The sequence below is a fragment of the Sebastes umbrosus genome, chromosome 14 (assembly GCF_015220745.1).
Source record: "Sebastes umbrosus isolate fSebUmb1 chromosome 14, fSebUmb1.pri, whole genome shotgun sequence".
NCBI lineage: Eukaryota > Metazoa > Chordata > Actinopteri > Perciformes > Sebastidae > Sebastes > Sebastes umbrosus.
In genome coordinates this window covers 28,494,546-28,512,292 of record NC_051282.1, presented here as the reverse complement: position 1 = coordinate 28,512,292, position 17,747 = coordinate 28,494,546, and the positions used below count along the sequence as shown (strand labels likewise).

The window sequence follows — 17,747 nt, the reverse complement described above, 5'->3', positions numbered from 1 at the left end:
TACATTAAAATGGTGCTTAAACATGAAACAGGAGCCTTTCCCATAAAGAAGACTTTCACTTTTGATACTTAAAGTACATTTTACTCATAAAATAATTTTGATTGATTGATTTTGAATACATCACTTTTACTTGTAATGGAGTATATATTAAGTTTTGGTTATGCTACTTTTAGTTGCGATCTAAAAACGTCTTCCTGTCTGAATGAAGCACCACAGAAGTGGTCAGATCAACAGTCCTGCTCTATTTGGAGCTAGATGTGTTTCTATCACATTCAGTTCACATGTTCTGCACAAAAACAGCACCCTTTCTTGATTTGTGCTGCCTGGTGCATCTTTATCTATTGAAATCTGATTCTTAAAAGGGATAGTTTGGGTGTTTTGAAGTGGGGTTGTATGAGGTACTTATCCATAGTCAGTGTATTACCTACAGTAGAGGGCATCCCCCAGTTTGGAGAATCAGACAAGAGTTACCGCACAAAAGCAAAGCAATGTACTGCTGTGGACGGGGCCGTCAGCAAAACGTATTTAGCGACATAAATGAGAGGCCCACCTAAAAAAATAATCAAGTTTTGTACACTTTCAGATGGGGAACTGAAGCCGTTGTATCCATCTAGATACAATATCTGAGACTTAGAAATGCTTTTCTGACAATAACATTTGATTTGGAAAAACATTATCACTCTTAGAAACTGTAAATATGGCACTCCTATACTTATTTTTTGTATGTGAAATGCATGTCCATTGGGTGTGGTTTTTATATCAGCTATTATAGGTTTCTACCACATCCTCACACATGTTTTACATTCCCTTCATGTGAACTGTATTTTACAGTCTTTTTATGTGTGTGAAACAACTAAACATAAAGATCTATGCTCTCGCCGAAGCCACCAGATTCCATTGAAAAGAAATGTAATTTTACCTCGTAGAACACGGGGGTTGCTGGTCTACCGTCGCCTCGATCGGTTGGTTTGTTGCTGTTGTGTGACTTTTTTTCGGACATTTTTATAGATCTTTTTTTTCGGACATTTTTTCAGACATTTTTTCGGACATTTTTCAATCTTTTTTTTCAGACTTTTTTCAGATCTTTTTTTTTCAGACTTCTTTTTCAGACATTTTTTAAGATCTTTTTTTTTTGGACATTTTTCAGATCTTTTTTTTTCAGACTTTTTTCAGATCTTTTTTTTTTCAGACTTCTTTTTCAGACATTTTTTAAGATCTTTTTTTTTCGGACATTTTTATAGATCTTTTTTTTTCGGACATTTTTCAGATCTTTTTTTTCGGACATTTTTCAGTTTTTTTTTTTATGACTTTTTTTTCGGACATTTTTTCCGACTTTTTTTTCAGAGTTTTTTCATATCTTTTTTTTTCGCACATTTTTTTAGATCTTTTTTTCGGACATTTTTCAGATCTTTTTTTTCAGACTTTTTTCAGACATTTTTTAAGATCTTTTTTTTTCGGACATTTTTATAGATCTTTTTTTTCGGACATTTTTCAGATCTTTTTTTTCGGACATTTTTCAGGTATTTTTTTTTTGGACATTTTTTTAGATCTTTTTTTCGGACATTTTTCAGATCTTTTTTTTCAGACTTTTTTGTCAGAACTTTTTTTTCAGACTTTTTTCATATCTTTTTTTTTCAGATTTCTTTTTCAGACATTTTTTCAGATCTTTTTTTTTCGGACATTTTTATAGATCTTTTTTTTTCGGACATTTTTCATATCTTTTTTTTCGGACATTTTTCAGGGTTTTTTTTTATGACTTTTTTTTCGGACATTTTTTCCGAGTTGTTTTTTCATATCTTTTTTTTCGCATATTTTTTTAGATCTTTTTTTTCAGACTTTTTTCAGATCTTTTTTTTCAGACTTTTTTCAGACATTTTTTAAGATCTTTTTTTTTTGGACATTTTTATAGATCTTTTTTTTTGGACATTTTTCAGGTCTTTTTTTATGAGTTTTTTTTCCGACTTTTTTTCCGACTTTTTTTTCAGAGTTTTTTCATATCTTTTTTTTCGGACATTTTTTTAGATCTTTTTTTCGGACATTTTTCAGATCTTTTTTTCCGACTTTTTTGTCAGAACTTTTTTTCCGACTTTTTTTCCCGACATTTTTCAGATCTTTTTTTTCGGACATTTTTTTTACAGTAGACTGTATAGCTGTCTGACGGCAAGGTAAAGCGGTGAAAATATTCTCTAATATGGCGTACACATCTTTCTTTTGGGTGGCTAAAATACGTTTTGCTGTCGGCCCCGTCCACAGCAGTACATTGCTTTGCTCCTCTGCGGTAACTCCTTTCTGTTTCTCCAAACTGGTGGCATACCGACCGTCATCTACTGTAGGTAATACACTGACTATGGAGAAGTACCTCATACAACCTCACTTCAAAACACCAGAACTATCCCTTTAACTACAGTTTTCTTTTCAAGCATTGCTGATAATATTTAAATATCACGATACTGCACACTGTTTCCTAGATATTATATTAGAAGACAGGATTTGTGAGGCGCAGGGAAAAGACTGTTTACCTGTTATGATCTTGGAGGCGGAGCCGACGATGCCGTTGTCATTTGCTGCAGGTTGCGGAGGCGGCGCCATGCTGGGTCGGGGCCGTGGCTTGGGTGCCGGCCTGGAGGGGCGAGGGAGAGATCCAGAGGGGTAGAAAGACAGCGGGTTGGAGTGCGGCCCGTCGTGAGGCGGAGTGTCGGGAGGGGTGGGAGTGCTGGGGGGAGAGTGCTCCGACTCGCCCTGGGCCTGGTGGGCTGCTTGAGGGGGCTGCGGGGGCGGGTGGCTCGGGGCGTGAATTAGGCTGTCTTTGCTGGGGTGGCGTCGGGGGGTGATGGGTGGGTGATGAGGGGAGCCGGGTGTCTGGGTGTTGCTGGGCTGGGAGGCGAAGGGGCTGTACTGTTTGGGCGGGGCTGGGGCCTGCTTCTTGGTGCCTTCGGGGGAAAACGTCATTATTACATGATATATTGATGTTACAGTTTTTCGCTTTGGCACAATTAATTTTTTTCAAACAGAAAGCTCAAAATCTCTAAACAATTACTTTGTCGTTCACAACAGATTCGAATTTCTCATTCTTTCAAGCAAATTGCACGTGTTTTGGCACGCGTTCTTAAGAGGAAGCACAACAACCACTTGAACATGTCTTGCTGATTCAGTGAAATTGTCGTCGTCCTCTTCTTCTAAACATTCATCGTTTGAGTCCTCACATACAAAATTATCCATTAAATTATCAAAACCTGTTAGACATACATGTATATTCCGTAAATATCTATGATGAGGAGGTACAATTTCTTGTTTTTAACTGAACTACCTCAGGTTTTTTTCATTGTTGCAGGGTTGTTGTTGCTTTTTTTGGCACGGATGTAAATTTTTCTTGAATTTCCCTCGGGATCAATAAAGTTACTATCTATCTATTTTATGTCAAAATCTCTTTTCACAGTATTTGACTTTACATGAAAGATCAAAAGAGAATTTTCTGTTTCCAGTACGTAAGCAGTCAGTGTCAACAAAAAGCAGAACAAAACAGAGATTTGCATATAAGAAACACTTCCCGGGTTGAGTGTTGTGGTAAAAATCATCTAGTCATTTTGACCAGTACGGCTCACACGATGACAGAACATTTTTAATTTTGGTGGCCAACTTACTGTCACAATAACTAGCTTTTCAAGCATGAATGAAGTGTTTTGGGTGAGTTGCTACCTTTTGCAAACTTGCAATAGAGTTGTGACGCCCCATCAAACAATTGTACTTACAGTTTAGAGAAAGTTAAGACTTTCAGAAAAATGAGCCAAAGCCATTGAGAAAATAAATGTAAATAATAAGAATAGGATTGTACATTCTCTCACCTCTGCGAACCAGGTGTGGACTCGGCCCCCTGGATCCACCCTGAGAGTGGGGCGTTCCTACTGTAAGATGGACCGAACCATTCCTCTGGGGAGGGGGGGTGGATGTGTGTTCACGGGCCGGGCTGTGGGAATACAAGGAATCCAAATATTAATCCATCAACAAGTTATCTGTACTTTAACAGATATTAACAAAGAAGTGCTGCAAGAACACGTGCATGCAATACATCAAACAAACTGCAACATATTTACATTCAAAAGCTAATTATGCTCGATGAAGGATGAGGAGTAACTCACATGATATAAAGACAAATGTAGAGAAGAGGATGCAAAATTGTTCAAATGTGTTACGTGCAAAAATCAGACAATTGCCACAAAGAAGTCAAACAGACGGAGACGCAGGCAAGGAGGAAGGAGATGTCTAAAAATAGAAACATCACAACAAGCAGGATGGAGGATAAAAGTCGCCTGTAATCAAAGCATCACATGATTTTTGTTGCATTCTTAATCTGTTAAAATGAAGTCAAATTAAAAAGCTGAGGACATTGTTATTCTTATCATTTTCTATTTTGTTCCCCAACATGGGAACTGAGAACTCAAAAGACGAATGACAAACATAAACGGGCGGGTGAGCTCCGGATTGGCTGATTGGCTGCGAGCAGGCGGTGGAGTATTGTTGCTACCTCAGCTCGTTCCTCCTTACCTGCTGTCCTCTGCGCTGAGCTGGGTTACAACCTGAGGTTGCACTGCGGCTACCTGGACCCCACCACCCAGACCACCACCACCAACACCACCACCACTACTAGCACCACTCAGGCCCGGCTGCTCAGCCTCTGTAGCCGGGGTCGGAAGCTGGGGCTGGGGCTCAGCGGGCTGGGCGGCGGGACCCCCGGCTTCCAGAGGGGGCAGTGGGGGTTGGAAGGTGGGTGAGGTTAGATGTGGCTGCTTTCTATTTACAGCGCTGGCTCTACGTGGAGTGGGCTCCGGCTGTTTGTTAACAGTGCTAGGGAAGGGGGGGAGAGGGGAGAGAGTTCAGGAGGGCAAACCACACGGGCATCAGACAGAATGAAAGAGCAACAGACGGAGAGAGATAGCGAGAGCAGAGGGGAGATGGTGCGGTAGACAGAAAGAGACGCCACTTCCTGAGTTCAATGAAACCAGTTCAGAAGGAAGAATCCAAAAAGGACATAAAAAAAAAAAAAAAATCACATGACGGTGACCTTTTAAAAACAGAACTGCGACATCTCTGCAGGGACAGAAGAGGCAGATGCTACACCATACAAACAAAATGCAACAGAGGAAGCCCACACAAAACATAAAACCAGCAACCTACAGTGTGACCTAGGCTTTAATTGGGAAACAAAGGAGATAACACAGGAGTACACAAGAGTAACACACGAGAATTAAACAAAATAGTATCCCCCAGTGAGGCTGAAAAGTCTGAAAGAGAACTGCTTTTTCATCATGTTTAGTACCATAAACATAGCTGAAATCACCTAAACATAGCAGATCTGTGGTGCAAATAAAAATAAATCACACAAAACATCATTCCCTTGTCTTACTTATCAGGAACTGTATTCATGGGGGCTACATTGGGCTGCGGAGCAGCTTTGAAGTCTGGACAGGGCAGATCTTCAGTGGGTGTTTCTGTGACTGTGATGGACTCGTTGGCCACTACATAGAGGGCCGACACGACCGGGCCCCGCGACTCCTGCCTGCTCAGTGTCTTGGGACGGGACGGGAGGGTGAGGGGCAGGCTGAGGCTGAGGTTGGGGCGAGGCAGGTACCTGTCTTTACGGGGGGTGTGACTGTCCCCGTCCTGCCCCACCAGGCTGCCGGGGCGTCTCCTTTCCAGGCCGGGTTCGGGGTCCGGGGTGGCCGGGGTGGCCGGGTGGGTCGGCATGGCGAATATGCCCGACACGTCGAAGTCCACCTCTGGAGGGAGGAAGATAGAGAAGATGATCTTCTAATGCTTGTCATAATTGACAGCATTAGAGCATTTTGCAACACTATGAAATGATGCAGATATTCATGATGATTATTAACTTAATAATTCCTCTCATTTTTCAATTAGCGCCATCATCAGGTCAAAATGTGAATTACCTCCGCCAAGGCCGAAGGCCTAGGAAGGAGGTTATGTTTTCACCAGTGTTGGTTTGTCCGTTTGGAGGATAACTCCAAAAGTCCGGGATGGTTTTGAATGAATTCTTTTGGAGGGGTGGGGCGTGGCACAATGAACAACCCATTAGATTTTGGTGGCGATCCGGATCATGATCCGGCTTCAGGAATCTTTTTTAATAACTCCGCTCGGCCTGTGCATTAACACCACAGGCTTTAAGACGTGCGCAGTGTAACTGTACCCTGCCTCTTTCCTTCTGCCTAGAGGGAGGGGGGACAGAGAGAGAGCGAGGGTGGAGGGAGGGGACGACGACTGTAGATTCGGTGTTTTTTCACATTAAACTCGGTGAAATTCCAGTTGAGTTCGACCAAAGCACACTCTGTGATTGTTGGAAAGAGTAAAGACGACGGTTTAGGTGAGTTTTATTTTGATTCTGTCCAGTTTGAATGAAGTGTTTTACGATGCTCCGCTGCGTACAGCTGATCTCAACATAAGCAAAAATACACGTGGATGATGGCGCAAACTGAACGGAGAAGGGAGGGCAATTGTACTCGGGCAGCTTGGCGGAGGTCTGCGCTCTCCGAGTGCCATTCTAGTTGTTTGTTTAATGCTAATTCACTAATGTTAATATGCTGACACGCTCAACTTTGACGGTGATTTTGGTAACCATTATACCTGCTAAACATCAGCCATTGTAAGCGTGTTAGCATGCAGACATTAGCATTTAGCCCAAAGCACCACTGTGCCTAAATACAGCCTCACCGAGCCGCTAGCACGGCTGTAGACTCTTTGTTTTCAATTGCACTCTCCCCCTTTGCTGCTCTAATCCTGCATATGTCCCTGGATCAATGTTATAAGAAGTATGTCCTAATTGTATGCTTGCTGCATGCAACAGTACATACTTTGTAAGGGCAGCTGCAGTACGATGCGATAAGTATGTGATTTGGTATGCAGAGAAAGTTTGGAAAGAACCACTAGAATTTTTTTTTTAAGGTAGCTCAAACATTTCACGCTAATAAACTCTGCTGACGCTGCATTCAATAGATAAAACAGCACTTAGTCTTAGTTTGGACAGCCATCATCAGTAATTAGTACACCTATAAACAACATTCAACATGGTTCAATTTCTCCCAAAATCTCCTAGTTGTGTCATGTGTTCTTCTCTATTTAACCTCCTTGAGGTAAGACCGAGAGAAGAAGTACTATTGCAAATACAACAAACCGATGTTTTACCATCTGGGAAGAACCAATCAGCATGCTGGATGATGGGCTCGATGATGGCGACCACGTGGATCGACGTGGCTGCTGCCATCTCCGCCAGCGTCCTGAACACAGCAACAGACAGACGAGCTTCATCAGCCTCAGCTTCACTGTGTACTCGGACATGAATATGAGGAAACGGCACACAGTTCTTACCCCTCAGCCTTTGCCCAGAGCAGGTTGGGCCCGAGGACTATGGAGATGTTGCTGGGAGTCATCTTATTGACGTCACTGTCCTGAGCCAGTTTAGCCAGAAACTTCACCAGATACCTGAAACACAAACTCCAACCTCTGAGCTACTGCGACCGTCTTATCATCCACATTTAGTCTTTATTAACTTAAATTGTGATTATAAAGAAATCAATCAGAATGTTAGATTAATCTGTTGTTTAACTTCCTGTTTATCTCGGCACCTGTCTGTGTTACTGCCTGTGGTGTTTTCTGTTTAAAAAGTAGACAGCATGTACTGCTAACCCATCTTTTAAGTGGTTACGTCCGGTCTCCACTCTGATATGGAGCACACAGCTGACATGTACGTGGTTTGTTCACATGATGTAGGACAGAAGTGCATAATTTAAAGTATGCAGTGTGGACAGAGAGCGTCAGATGCTACGCGATGCTGCGCGATAGTCTTGTAGTTAGCCGTGGCCAGAGGCATTATGTTTCCATCCGTCCGTCTGGTTCATTCTCGTGAACGCGATATCTCAGGAACGCCAGGAGGGAATTTCTTCAAATTTGGCACAAACATCCACCTGGACTCAAGGATGAACTGATTCGATTTTGGTGGTCAAAGGTCACTGTGACCTCACGTCCGTCCCATTCTCGTTCTCAGGAATGCCTTGAGCGAATTCTTTTTCAAATTTGGCACAAACATCCATTTGGGCTCAAGGATGAACTGATTAGATTTTGTTGGTCAAAGGTCACTGTGACCTCACAAAAACACATCTTTTGGCCATAACTCAAGAATTCAAATGCTAATTATGACAATTTTTACAATAAAAAAAGCAGAAATTAGAGAGAACTTTGAAAAATAATGATAATTTTGTGTGACAGGATTCATTTTTCTCTTTTATTTTTCATCTTCACCCCTTCAAGTTTATCTTGGAACCATTGTTTTAAGCAGAAGTTAGTGCTGTATTTGGATGTCTAATAATAAGGCATGGAAATGACTCGTTCCACTCTGTTCAAATCTGCAGCATCACTCGTGAAAGTTAAAGGCGGAACAGAAATAACTCCATACATTCAGTTTCTGTTGATGTAGCCTGCTTTCAGAAACGAAGCGTACACCTCGGCTGTGCAAGAACACGTTGTGTTGCATCAGCTGAACAGAATACAACATAGCTGAAGATGCTCTTACCTGAGGTTTGCTTTGTGAGTCTTTGGCAAACGGTCACATGTCACCCACAAGGCCTGCAGCCTCTTGTCAGGGTCAGACACACTGAAAGCACACACACCATATTTGCTCATTACACGAATATGTAAAGCAACCACGCTGCTTCAGGTGTGTGTTTAATGCTTATTATTTGAACGGTTTGTTTTGCAGGATATTAAAAGAGTCATATCTGTGTGTGTCTTCTTACTTAGAGGCCTGTGTCCACTCGTCGTACAGGCCAAAAGTCATTAGAGGTTCAGGAAGTTCCCTGAGGTAGGACTTCAGGGCTCCTGTGTATGAAGAGAAAAGCTATAGGTAAATGATCTGGACCAGATGGTTCCACTTTTGTTTTGCGGATTTGTAGAAGAGGTTGTACCGGCGACGGCGTGGGGGTCAGAGTAGAACTCCTCGAGCTGCGAGGTGGAGCAGTCCAGCGCCGCTTTTAGCTTCTTCAGTTTTGAAGCTCCGGCAGCTATTCTGAAGAGACCCTGTAAGAAAAATGTAGAAGAAAATGACTCATTAGTGCTTTTCTCGACAGGTACAGGTGACTGGTTTCAGTCCTAAAATTAAATAAGCGAGTCTGGGATGGTATCAGGAAAGGAGAAGTAAAGCAGACAAAGTGCACCATCCCGTAAAGTCAAGTTGAATTGTTCTTGTTACCAAAAGAGATGTGGCTCTTTCGGGATGAGTAGCAGACAGACGTGCGGCGAGAGTTTTGTTTCCGTTAATAAAAATGTCCTCCTTGGGGAGTCTAGTGATTTGGTTACATTTTAAGAGTCCAATAGTGAACATGCTAATGCATAACAGATGCCTGCGAACACACTCACACACAGTGTGTATTCCCGCAGCCTCCAGGCTAACGGACCACAAGTTGGCCACAGATGTTTCCAGACTGTACGTGCCATCATTTCTAGAGAGCAGTCCTCATGACCCACATCTCCTTCCAGCTCCGACAGAGTGGAGCGGTGACGTTTTATGGGTACAAATTTTTATGTCCAAATTATGATTTATTAACCTTCAACTTTGCTCTACTTTACTTTTAGCTTCTCATACTCTTGGGCCATCGCTCCATTCATACCTCCTCCTTCATGCCGGTCTCCAGCAGCATCATGACGCAGGCCTCGATGGGCAGAGCGATCTCCCGGTTACTCCTGTTCAGGTGCTCTTCCAGCAGCGTGCCGAACGCCGGCTTCTCCATCCAGGAGTCTAGAAGAGAGGTCAGTGTCTTTACACTTATCTGAGTGTTCTTCTTCTACAGTTCTTCTACGTATAGTTGACAGTAAATATGTAATCATGTTAGGTCTTGCATATGCACACATGATAAAAGTAGGGCTGTCAAACTTAACGCAATAATAATGCATTAACGCAAATTATTTTTCACGCCACTAATTTCTTTAACACAACTTGTGATTTTTAGGTTGTAGCAGGCTCAGTGAAGATACTGGTGTCATATGAAACTAGAAAACCTAAGGAATCCATCGGTACCCACCATGTCATACTAGCTTGTTGCGAACGAGGCTAAATAATGCTCCAAATTTATGTTACATTTTGGCGAGAAAAAACTGTCATGGCCATTTTCAAAGGGGTCCCTTGACCTCTGACCTCAAGATACATGAATGAAAATGGGTTCTATGGGTACCCACAAGTCTCCCCTTTACAAACATGCCCACTTTATGATAATCACATGCAGTTTGGGGCAAGTCATAGTCAAGTCAGCACACTGACACACTGACAGCTGTTGTTGCCTGTTGGGCTGCAGTTTGCCATGTTATGATTTGAGCATATTTTTTATGCTAAATGCAGTACCTGTGAGGGTTTCTGGACAATATTTATCATTGTTTTGAGTTGTTAATTCATTTCCAATTATAAATATGTACATACATTTTCACAAAGCAGCATATTTGTCCAATCCCATGTTGATAAGAGTATTAAATGCTTGACAAATCTCCCTTTAAGGTACCAGATAAAAAATGTGTGATTAGATTGTGATTAAATATTTTAATATATTGACTGCCCAAGTTAAAAGCCAAGAAATCAACTGTCTCTAGGAGAATACTATCCAGGGAAAACAACTTTCTTTAATCCCCAACAACAATTACAGAATTTGTCATTAACATCCTGCAGGAAGCTGATAGTAACCTGCTTAACGAAGTGCATGTTAACGCACTATGGAAACACAACTTAGGAGAGAAACCGATGTCATTTTTGTAATTTTGTTTTCTGGAAAATGAAGTGACTTTGCTCGTCTTCATTACCATCAGTCTGCTGTTTGTCTACCTCTTAGGTGTTAGTAATTCATTTATGAGAACCAGAGAAAAAACAGATGTGGCATTAGAGAAGTCTGAGACGAAGGAGCTGTCGTGCTAATTTCATTGCTTCTCATCACAGACACATTTAAGGTACTAAAACTTGGAAAATGTCCCAAGTATTGACTTATGATACTACTGTGATTGTGCTCGAAAAATACAGAGAGAAATGCTTTGCTTCTGTCGAGCTGGCTCTGTTTAGATTTACTTTATTTGCACCGTCAGCCAGGACAGGTGCAACCAAACAAGCCACGACAAGCCGCCTGTCTACATCTGTCAACAGCAGAGTACAGAGCTGCTTGTATGTTGTACAATATATTAACCAGTGGTGGAATGTAACCAAGTACATTTACTCAAGTACTGTACTTGTACTTTACACGAGTATTTCCATTTTCTGCTACTTTATACTTCTACCCCAGAACATCTCAGAGGGAAATATTGTACCTTTTACTGCACTACATTTATTTGACACTTTAGACACTAGTTACTTTTTACATAAAAACTTAGATGCTTTTGTGATATGGTGCAGTGATGTACTACTAATCTACCCAGTAGTATAGTATCTAAATTGCCTCCAAATTGAAGAACTACAACATTAAAATGTACAGTATGTGTTAGCGATAAAAATGTAATAATATAATATTCTATAAGAGCCTAACACTGCATAATGTGTACTTTTACTTTTGATACTCACAGTACATTTAGCTGATAATACTTCTGTACTTTTACTTAAGTAACATTCTGAATTCGGGACTTTACTTGTAATGGAGTATTTTTAGATTGTGTTTTTTGTACTTTTACTTGTGTAAAAGTTCTGGGTACATCTTCCACCACTGATATTAACCAGTATGGCTGCCTGCTCTAAAACTTATTGGGGTTTAATGATGCAAAGGTTATGTTTTTTTATACATATATATATTGTTAGCAGATTTAATGAACGTTTTCTTGCTGTTCACCTTGCTGTATTTGGATAGTCGGTATAGCTGCCTCCAGAGCTGCCAGAGACCTCCTGTGGTAGTCTGCCTGGTCCTCTAATAACTGCAGTACACACACAAACATAAATCACAGGTCATATATATACAAACCTTCATTCACACTGCGTAACCAAATAATACAGTTATAGTGGAATGGGCTATATTTGCATCACATTTCCATTTAAACTGACTTGCACCCACCATGACATAATAGCGCGCATAATCTCCCTCTTTGGAAGCAAAGTTGTACAAGTCTGCAGAGAGCTGGTCCTGCAGGATGAAAACAAATATATAGATTTCCATACATGGCAAACATTATTGCAACCTTAAACCTTCCGCTTTACTTTGCACAGAGACTTTTCATTAAGACGCAGATGAACTCCAGATGACAAAGCAATGACCTCTAATGACTCGGTCCTAATAATGTTTGTTCCTGTTACAAGGCTTCCTTTGTTCAGACAGTTCATAAGATATGATCCTAACCTGACTGGAATGTACAGCCATTTAGATTTAACATATTATGATTAAATACTGTGTGTACAGCATACCTAAACTACAGTTGGTAATGCATTGTGTTGCATAAATCATATTTTTGAGTAATAAATGAGAAAGCTGTGCATTGCAAGAGAGATTTAAAAGGAGGTCTACCTTGCATATTTCTACTTTGTTGAGAGCCTCGTCCATCTCGTCTTTGAGAGAATCGGCCTTAGCTGCCATGGCCTGGTTGTTGGACTTTGTTGCCTGGTACCACCTGCAGGCCAACACATTATTTAGACATTCAGGTGTGTCTGATATTCACGTCACAAAGATCTACGGCAACAGTCACACACATTTTCAAAATCCTAAAAATGCAAAAAAACAACCAAACAACAAGAAAAATGAGGCCGTGTGTGCGATTGAAGTTAAAGGTGTTGATAAATAATTGATAACGTTATTGTGTAGACGAATATTTTTAAAAAATATAATACATCCGCAGAGCTTTTAGAAAGGTGCTGAATAAAAGTATGGCTTTTCCTGAAAAAAAATTGTGAATTAATCATTTTAAAATGTTGACGTTTGGTTCCCACTTCTAACCAGGCTTGTGAATAGTAAAACGACGTTGGTATCATGTGGTATCTCTGGGTCGTCAGTTAGTGTGGAAAAAAACGGATAAATGGCGGAAAGTGTCTGGCAACGACTTGTTGTGAAAATGCAATGGAACGGGGGAGGGAGAATGCAACATCTAGTGGCTGAATGTTATCAATAGCACCTTTAACATTTGAAAATAATAGGTCTCAATACAGACTTTATCGCCTACTAAACTCAGACTGCATGCCAGCGTACCTCGTCTTGGCCGAGTCGTAGTCCAGAACCAGCTTGGCGAGTTGTTTTCTCTGTCTTAGTATATTGGGAATCTCGACCTGTGAGAGAAACAGTGAGGATCATGAGTGTACATGCACTTCATAGTCAACAACACAGAGGATATAAAACCTTTTCCCGTGAGAACATTGTGTCAATATGAATCATGCAGATTAGTAATGTAACACAAAAAGATGCCAAAGGCCATGTTGAATTTGGCACAATCATGACATTAAACACACAGTGTTTACACGCTTAGAAGTTTAAACTGCATGACCTGTTGTTGTTTTGACGTATTTTAGGAAGGCTTTTTGTCATTTCTTGGCCCGGGACAGTAGATGAAAAATAGTCTTTTGGCTAATTCAGGCATTTTTTTTACACCATGATTGCACCATGAATTCACTACTAACATGCCATTTAGTACGCTTCAACAGTATGGGAGATTTTTTAGTAGGTCTGAAAGCTTAGTATGAAACCAATAGTACGTGAATTGCATACTATTTCCGGTAAAATTTTACAGTATGTAAACACTGGGCTCTACAGTGGCATAAATATCCCACAATACAATGCGGTTGTACCAACAACGTTCATAACAGATGTTGACGGACAGCTCTGTAAAGTAAAATATATCTTTAATTAATTTAGACTTTGATTCTCACAAACCGTCGTTTTGGTCACATAAGGATGTTACTGGTTACCATGGTTACACATGACCAACCGGCAAGGAGGCTATGGTATGGAGGTATTTAGTGCGTGTGTGATTTTGGACAAAGCTCATGTGTATTTATTAATTTGCACTGTCCCTTCTCAAATTAACTAAATTAAGCTTGAAGAGTGTTTCAGTCAATCGTAATTTGTTTTAAAATGCTAATTTACTAACTTAAATACAGATACATGCAGGCCATAAGTCATCACTGCAGCAATGTCTTTACCTCGGCCAGCTGGTTGAGAGGATCCAGGATGTCTCTCTCAATCTGGACTTCGTGCTGCATCAGTTCAGTCGCTAACCTGTTCTCAGCCTCCCCGCACACATCCATCATCTTGCTGCTCACACATACAGGAATGAATACACGTATATGTAACCGTTATCACTTCTGTTCTCACAGGGAGAAAAATGTAAAAGAAAACACACAGACACACACGAGGCCCCTTGTGAGATCCTTCACATTCCTTCCACTCAAATAATCACTTTTAATGTTGTATTTTAGTTAATTAGGAGTTTATTTTTGTCTTCAATTATGTGCCCGCACAAACACTGTACACCCTTTAAGGAGACATAATATGCTCATTTTCAGGTGCATTCTTGTATTTTGGGTTTCTACTAGAACATGTTTACATGCTTTAATGTTCAAAAAACACTTTATTTTTCTCATACTTTCCGTCTGAATATACCTCACCCACTATTCACCCTCTGGCTGAAACGCTCTGTTTTGGCGTCTGTCTCTTTAAGCCCCCCATCAGAGAATCATTTTCTTTTTAGGTAAATCAACTTCCAACAACTTAACTAGCCCTCATTTAAATCATTATGTCCTAAAATATCTAAAGTTCACTAACAGCTGAATCCAGAGTTATTTTCCTCGGCATAATGAACGTGCCTCAGACCCACGGGACTGCACCGCCCTGCACGCTCAGATGACATATCCGGTTCTGCCAGCTTTCCTGCCAGCTGTAATAATGGATATATGTCATCACTTTTATTATCTTATAATACACCGATGGTCTGTATGTTGTGAGCCTGTACCATCGTGGATGTATTAACGTTTCTGTTCCCAAATAACCGGCTATCGGCCAGTAGCTAGTAGTGCTAGTAGCATGACATCAACAGAATTTAATGGAGTTGTAGGCTATTTACTAACACGCAGGGCAAAATCACAGAACAAAACCTCTTCTACATCCATGGTCTGTGGTCTGTTGGACTCCATTTTGACATGAAAAAAAGTTTGAGATTGCTCTCAAAATGTGTGTGCACTTCCATTTATGTCCATCACTCACTTTATGCTCCTCTGGGAAGCGGTCAGGTAAAAAGTTTAATAAATAAATAAGTAAGTAAGTAAATAGTTATAATAGTATCCATATTTATAATATTTTTATTGTTCATCACAGGCCATTTCGGCAGAGACATTAAATATATGACAATAGAATAGTTTGACTTTTGTACGGCACTTTGTAGGCGGACGTTTTATTGGCGTCCTTTGATAATACAGCAGTCGCTTTCAGTCCAAAATGACGGAGGCGTAGCTCTGCTGCTGGGCGTTGATGTTGCAATGGAACGACCAATAAGCTTTCACTTCTTATTAATATACGTTCTTTGGCGGCAGCCTCTACTGGTCACTGTGTAGCTGTGACATCACAACCTTACGGAAATCCCGGCGGCTCGATTAAAAGCACAGTTTCTGAATCCGGGTTGTGAGCATTTTTCTGTGGATTGAGCGTTTTGACAGTATTTCTATAGCACCTAGACCTGCTTTATAATCAAAAAAGACATGGAAATCTACTATATGGGACCTTTAAATATTGCTGAAACTGGTCTTGCATATAACAAAATCTTGTAGTTAACTCACCCAATCAGACTCTCGTCTCCCAGCTGACTGCCTCCCTCCTGCATGGCCTGGGACAGCGTCGTCAGAGGCAGCTTTTTCTACAAGAAGACCAGCAAATAAAGTTTAGCTGATAGCCAAATATCCAAAAGATAACCCAAAGATTAGCTGCAAGCATGTCAAAAGAAAAAAAATATATAAAATATAAACATTGTTGAATACAACACTGATTCAACAATGAGTTGTCAGTTTTATTCAAGCGGTGAGCGGCTCGGTGAGACTGCACATATTTGAAAATATAAGGAAACTTGCGAGAAGGTTAAGGTTAGTCATCGACCTCGAATGGTTAAGGTTATGTCGTCGGGCAGCGAGACTCGTGAGAGTTTTTGCAAGTTTTCGCAATTTGTGAGTTACCTTCTAGACACAACCCTTCATTTTTGCTCTCCGTCACGGAGACTACGTCCATATTTGATACAGTTTTATTGTGTGTGTGTGTGCGTGTGTGTGTGTGTGTGTGTGTGTGTGTGTGAATGAGGTGCAGAAGGTCTGTTATTCAGTGATAGTGAAACTGGCAGGAGCCCAGCGCTGAATATTTTCCTCCTGAGTGTCTCTCATATCAATGTGTTACATAAGAGGAGATGCTTTGTGTTCATAGCAACGAGATAGCAGCTCCTTGCTAACACTGACAATAGCATCACAGTGATTCACCCTTATTCAACTGCTGTTGTGACTCTTAACAGCAAAATGGAAAAGCTTTCCATAGAGATCCTGACTGTGTAGCGTGTTGCTAACATGCAGAGAGAGATGATAAAGATGAGGTTATGACGGGTCGGAGTGCTTCTTACATGTCTCTTCTCGGTGTCGGTGCCGAGTTGACCCTGCAGACAGGACACCAGCCTCTTGTGTGTGTTGTGCGACACCACACGCACCAACTCCAGCCGCCTCTCGATCTGTGGGTGCACAAAAAGACACAAAACGTTATAAAATCAGAACAAAAACAGGCCGACTATTAGAGGATACATATACAGACACCCGACAAAACGTGTCGGGTGTCAACGAGGAAGGAAATATATTAAAAAGCCTTTATTGTAGCGGCTAAATCAATAAAAAGCCAACATGTTTCGACCACTGTAGGTCCTTGTCAGGGCTTAAAAACAAACCTATATGGTATCAACAACCAATGGGAGGCAGACAAATGATCACCATAGTATTATAAAATAGTAGGAGTAGTTTCATTAATGATGGACACAAATTACTTGTTATTTCTTTGTGATTTTTTTGTAGACCTGCAGAGGTCGAAACATGTTGGCTTTTTAATGATTTAGCCGCTACAATAAAGGCTTTTTAATACATTTCCTTCCTCGTTGCCACTTGTTTTAGTATATCGGAGTGCCTGGATTGCCTCACAGACATTCTTCCTGTTTAACAGAATCAACCCAGGTGAGAGCTACACATTAAAAACACAAGAAGTTGAACCAGCACACATCCATCTCTAAACTTTCCATCCTGCTTGTTATTGAAAGATGATGGAGGATGTCGGTGTCTGTTTGTCTAACTCTATTCTGCAGTGTGCAGTGTTACAACAGGCAGCAGATGGAAGGAATCATGACAGATAAGTCACATAGACCGATGGATTGTTGTTTTTACTGCGAACAGGGAAAACTTCTTTGTCTCGATGCAGAGATATCATCAGGGAGAACAGATAATCATTCTGACCGCAGCCCTGATCTACTGGTTTGAGCAGGAAGGTATCATAAAGTGGTTTTGCATGTTTTAACCCATTTACCTACAACGCTTTTATGCTTTACCTTACCACAGCCCATTTTCCGGAGCATGACTTACGTTTTCAGATTGATTTTCTAGCTTCTAGACAGCCACGGGTTTAAGTTCATTTCACTTATCTGCCAATATTGAACACCCATCAAATACATTTACATAAATTGACATAATTAGCATATGAATTCTTGTAGGGCTGACCCGAATGCTTTGAAGCTTTGACCGT

At 40.9% G+C, this 17,747-nt stretch overlaps 1 protein-coding gene across 5 annotated transcripts in view; it reads right to left on the bottom strand.

Annotated features, from left to right (window-relative positions):
* Positions 1–17,747, bottom strand: part of arhgap17b (Rho GTPase activating protein 17b) — a 33,574-nt gene that overhangs the window by 3,995 nt on the left and 11,832 nt on the right. For 4 of the 5 annotated variants that reach the window (XM_037792000.1, XM_037792001.1, XM_037791998.1 and 1 more), the window contains exons 3-19: positions 16,591–16,695; positions 15,770–15,846; positions 14,141–14,252; positions 13,194–13,270; positions 12,519–12,621; positions 12,072–12,140; positions 11,853–11,934; positions 9,669–9,796; positions 8,967–9,078; positions 8,799–8,880; positions 8,576–8,656; positions 7,375–7,488; positions 7,192–7,283; positions 5,627–5,774; positions 4,543–4,842; positions 3,843–3,964; positions 2,520–2,930 (exon numbers count right to left, since the gene is read on the bottom strand). In XM_037792000.1, the coding sequence (XP_037647928.1) occupies positions 2,520–2,930; positions 3,843–3,964; positions 4,543–4,842; positions 5,627–5,774; positions 7,192–7,283; positions 7,375–7,488; positions 8,576–8,656; positions 8,799–8,880; positions 8,967–9,078; positions 9,669–9,796; positions 11,853–11,934; positions 12,072–12,140; positions 12,519–12,621; positions 13,194–13,270; positions 14,141–14,252; positions 15,770–15,846; positions 16,591–16,695 (2,215 nt within the window). The remainder of the gene's footprint in view (positions 1–2,519; positions 2,931–3,842; positions 3,965–4,542; positions 4,843–5,626; positions 5,775–7,191; positions 7,284–7,374; positions 7,489–8,575; positions 8,657–8,798; positions 8,881–8,966; positions 9,079–9,668; positions 9,797–11,852; positions 11,935–12,071; positions 12,141–12,518; positions 12,622–13,193; positions 13,271–14,140; positions 14,253–15,769; positions 15,847–16,590; positions 16,696–17,747) is intronic. The other variant, XM_037792002.1, reaches the window with a different exon arrangement.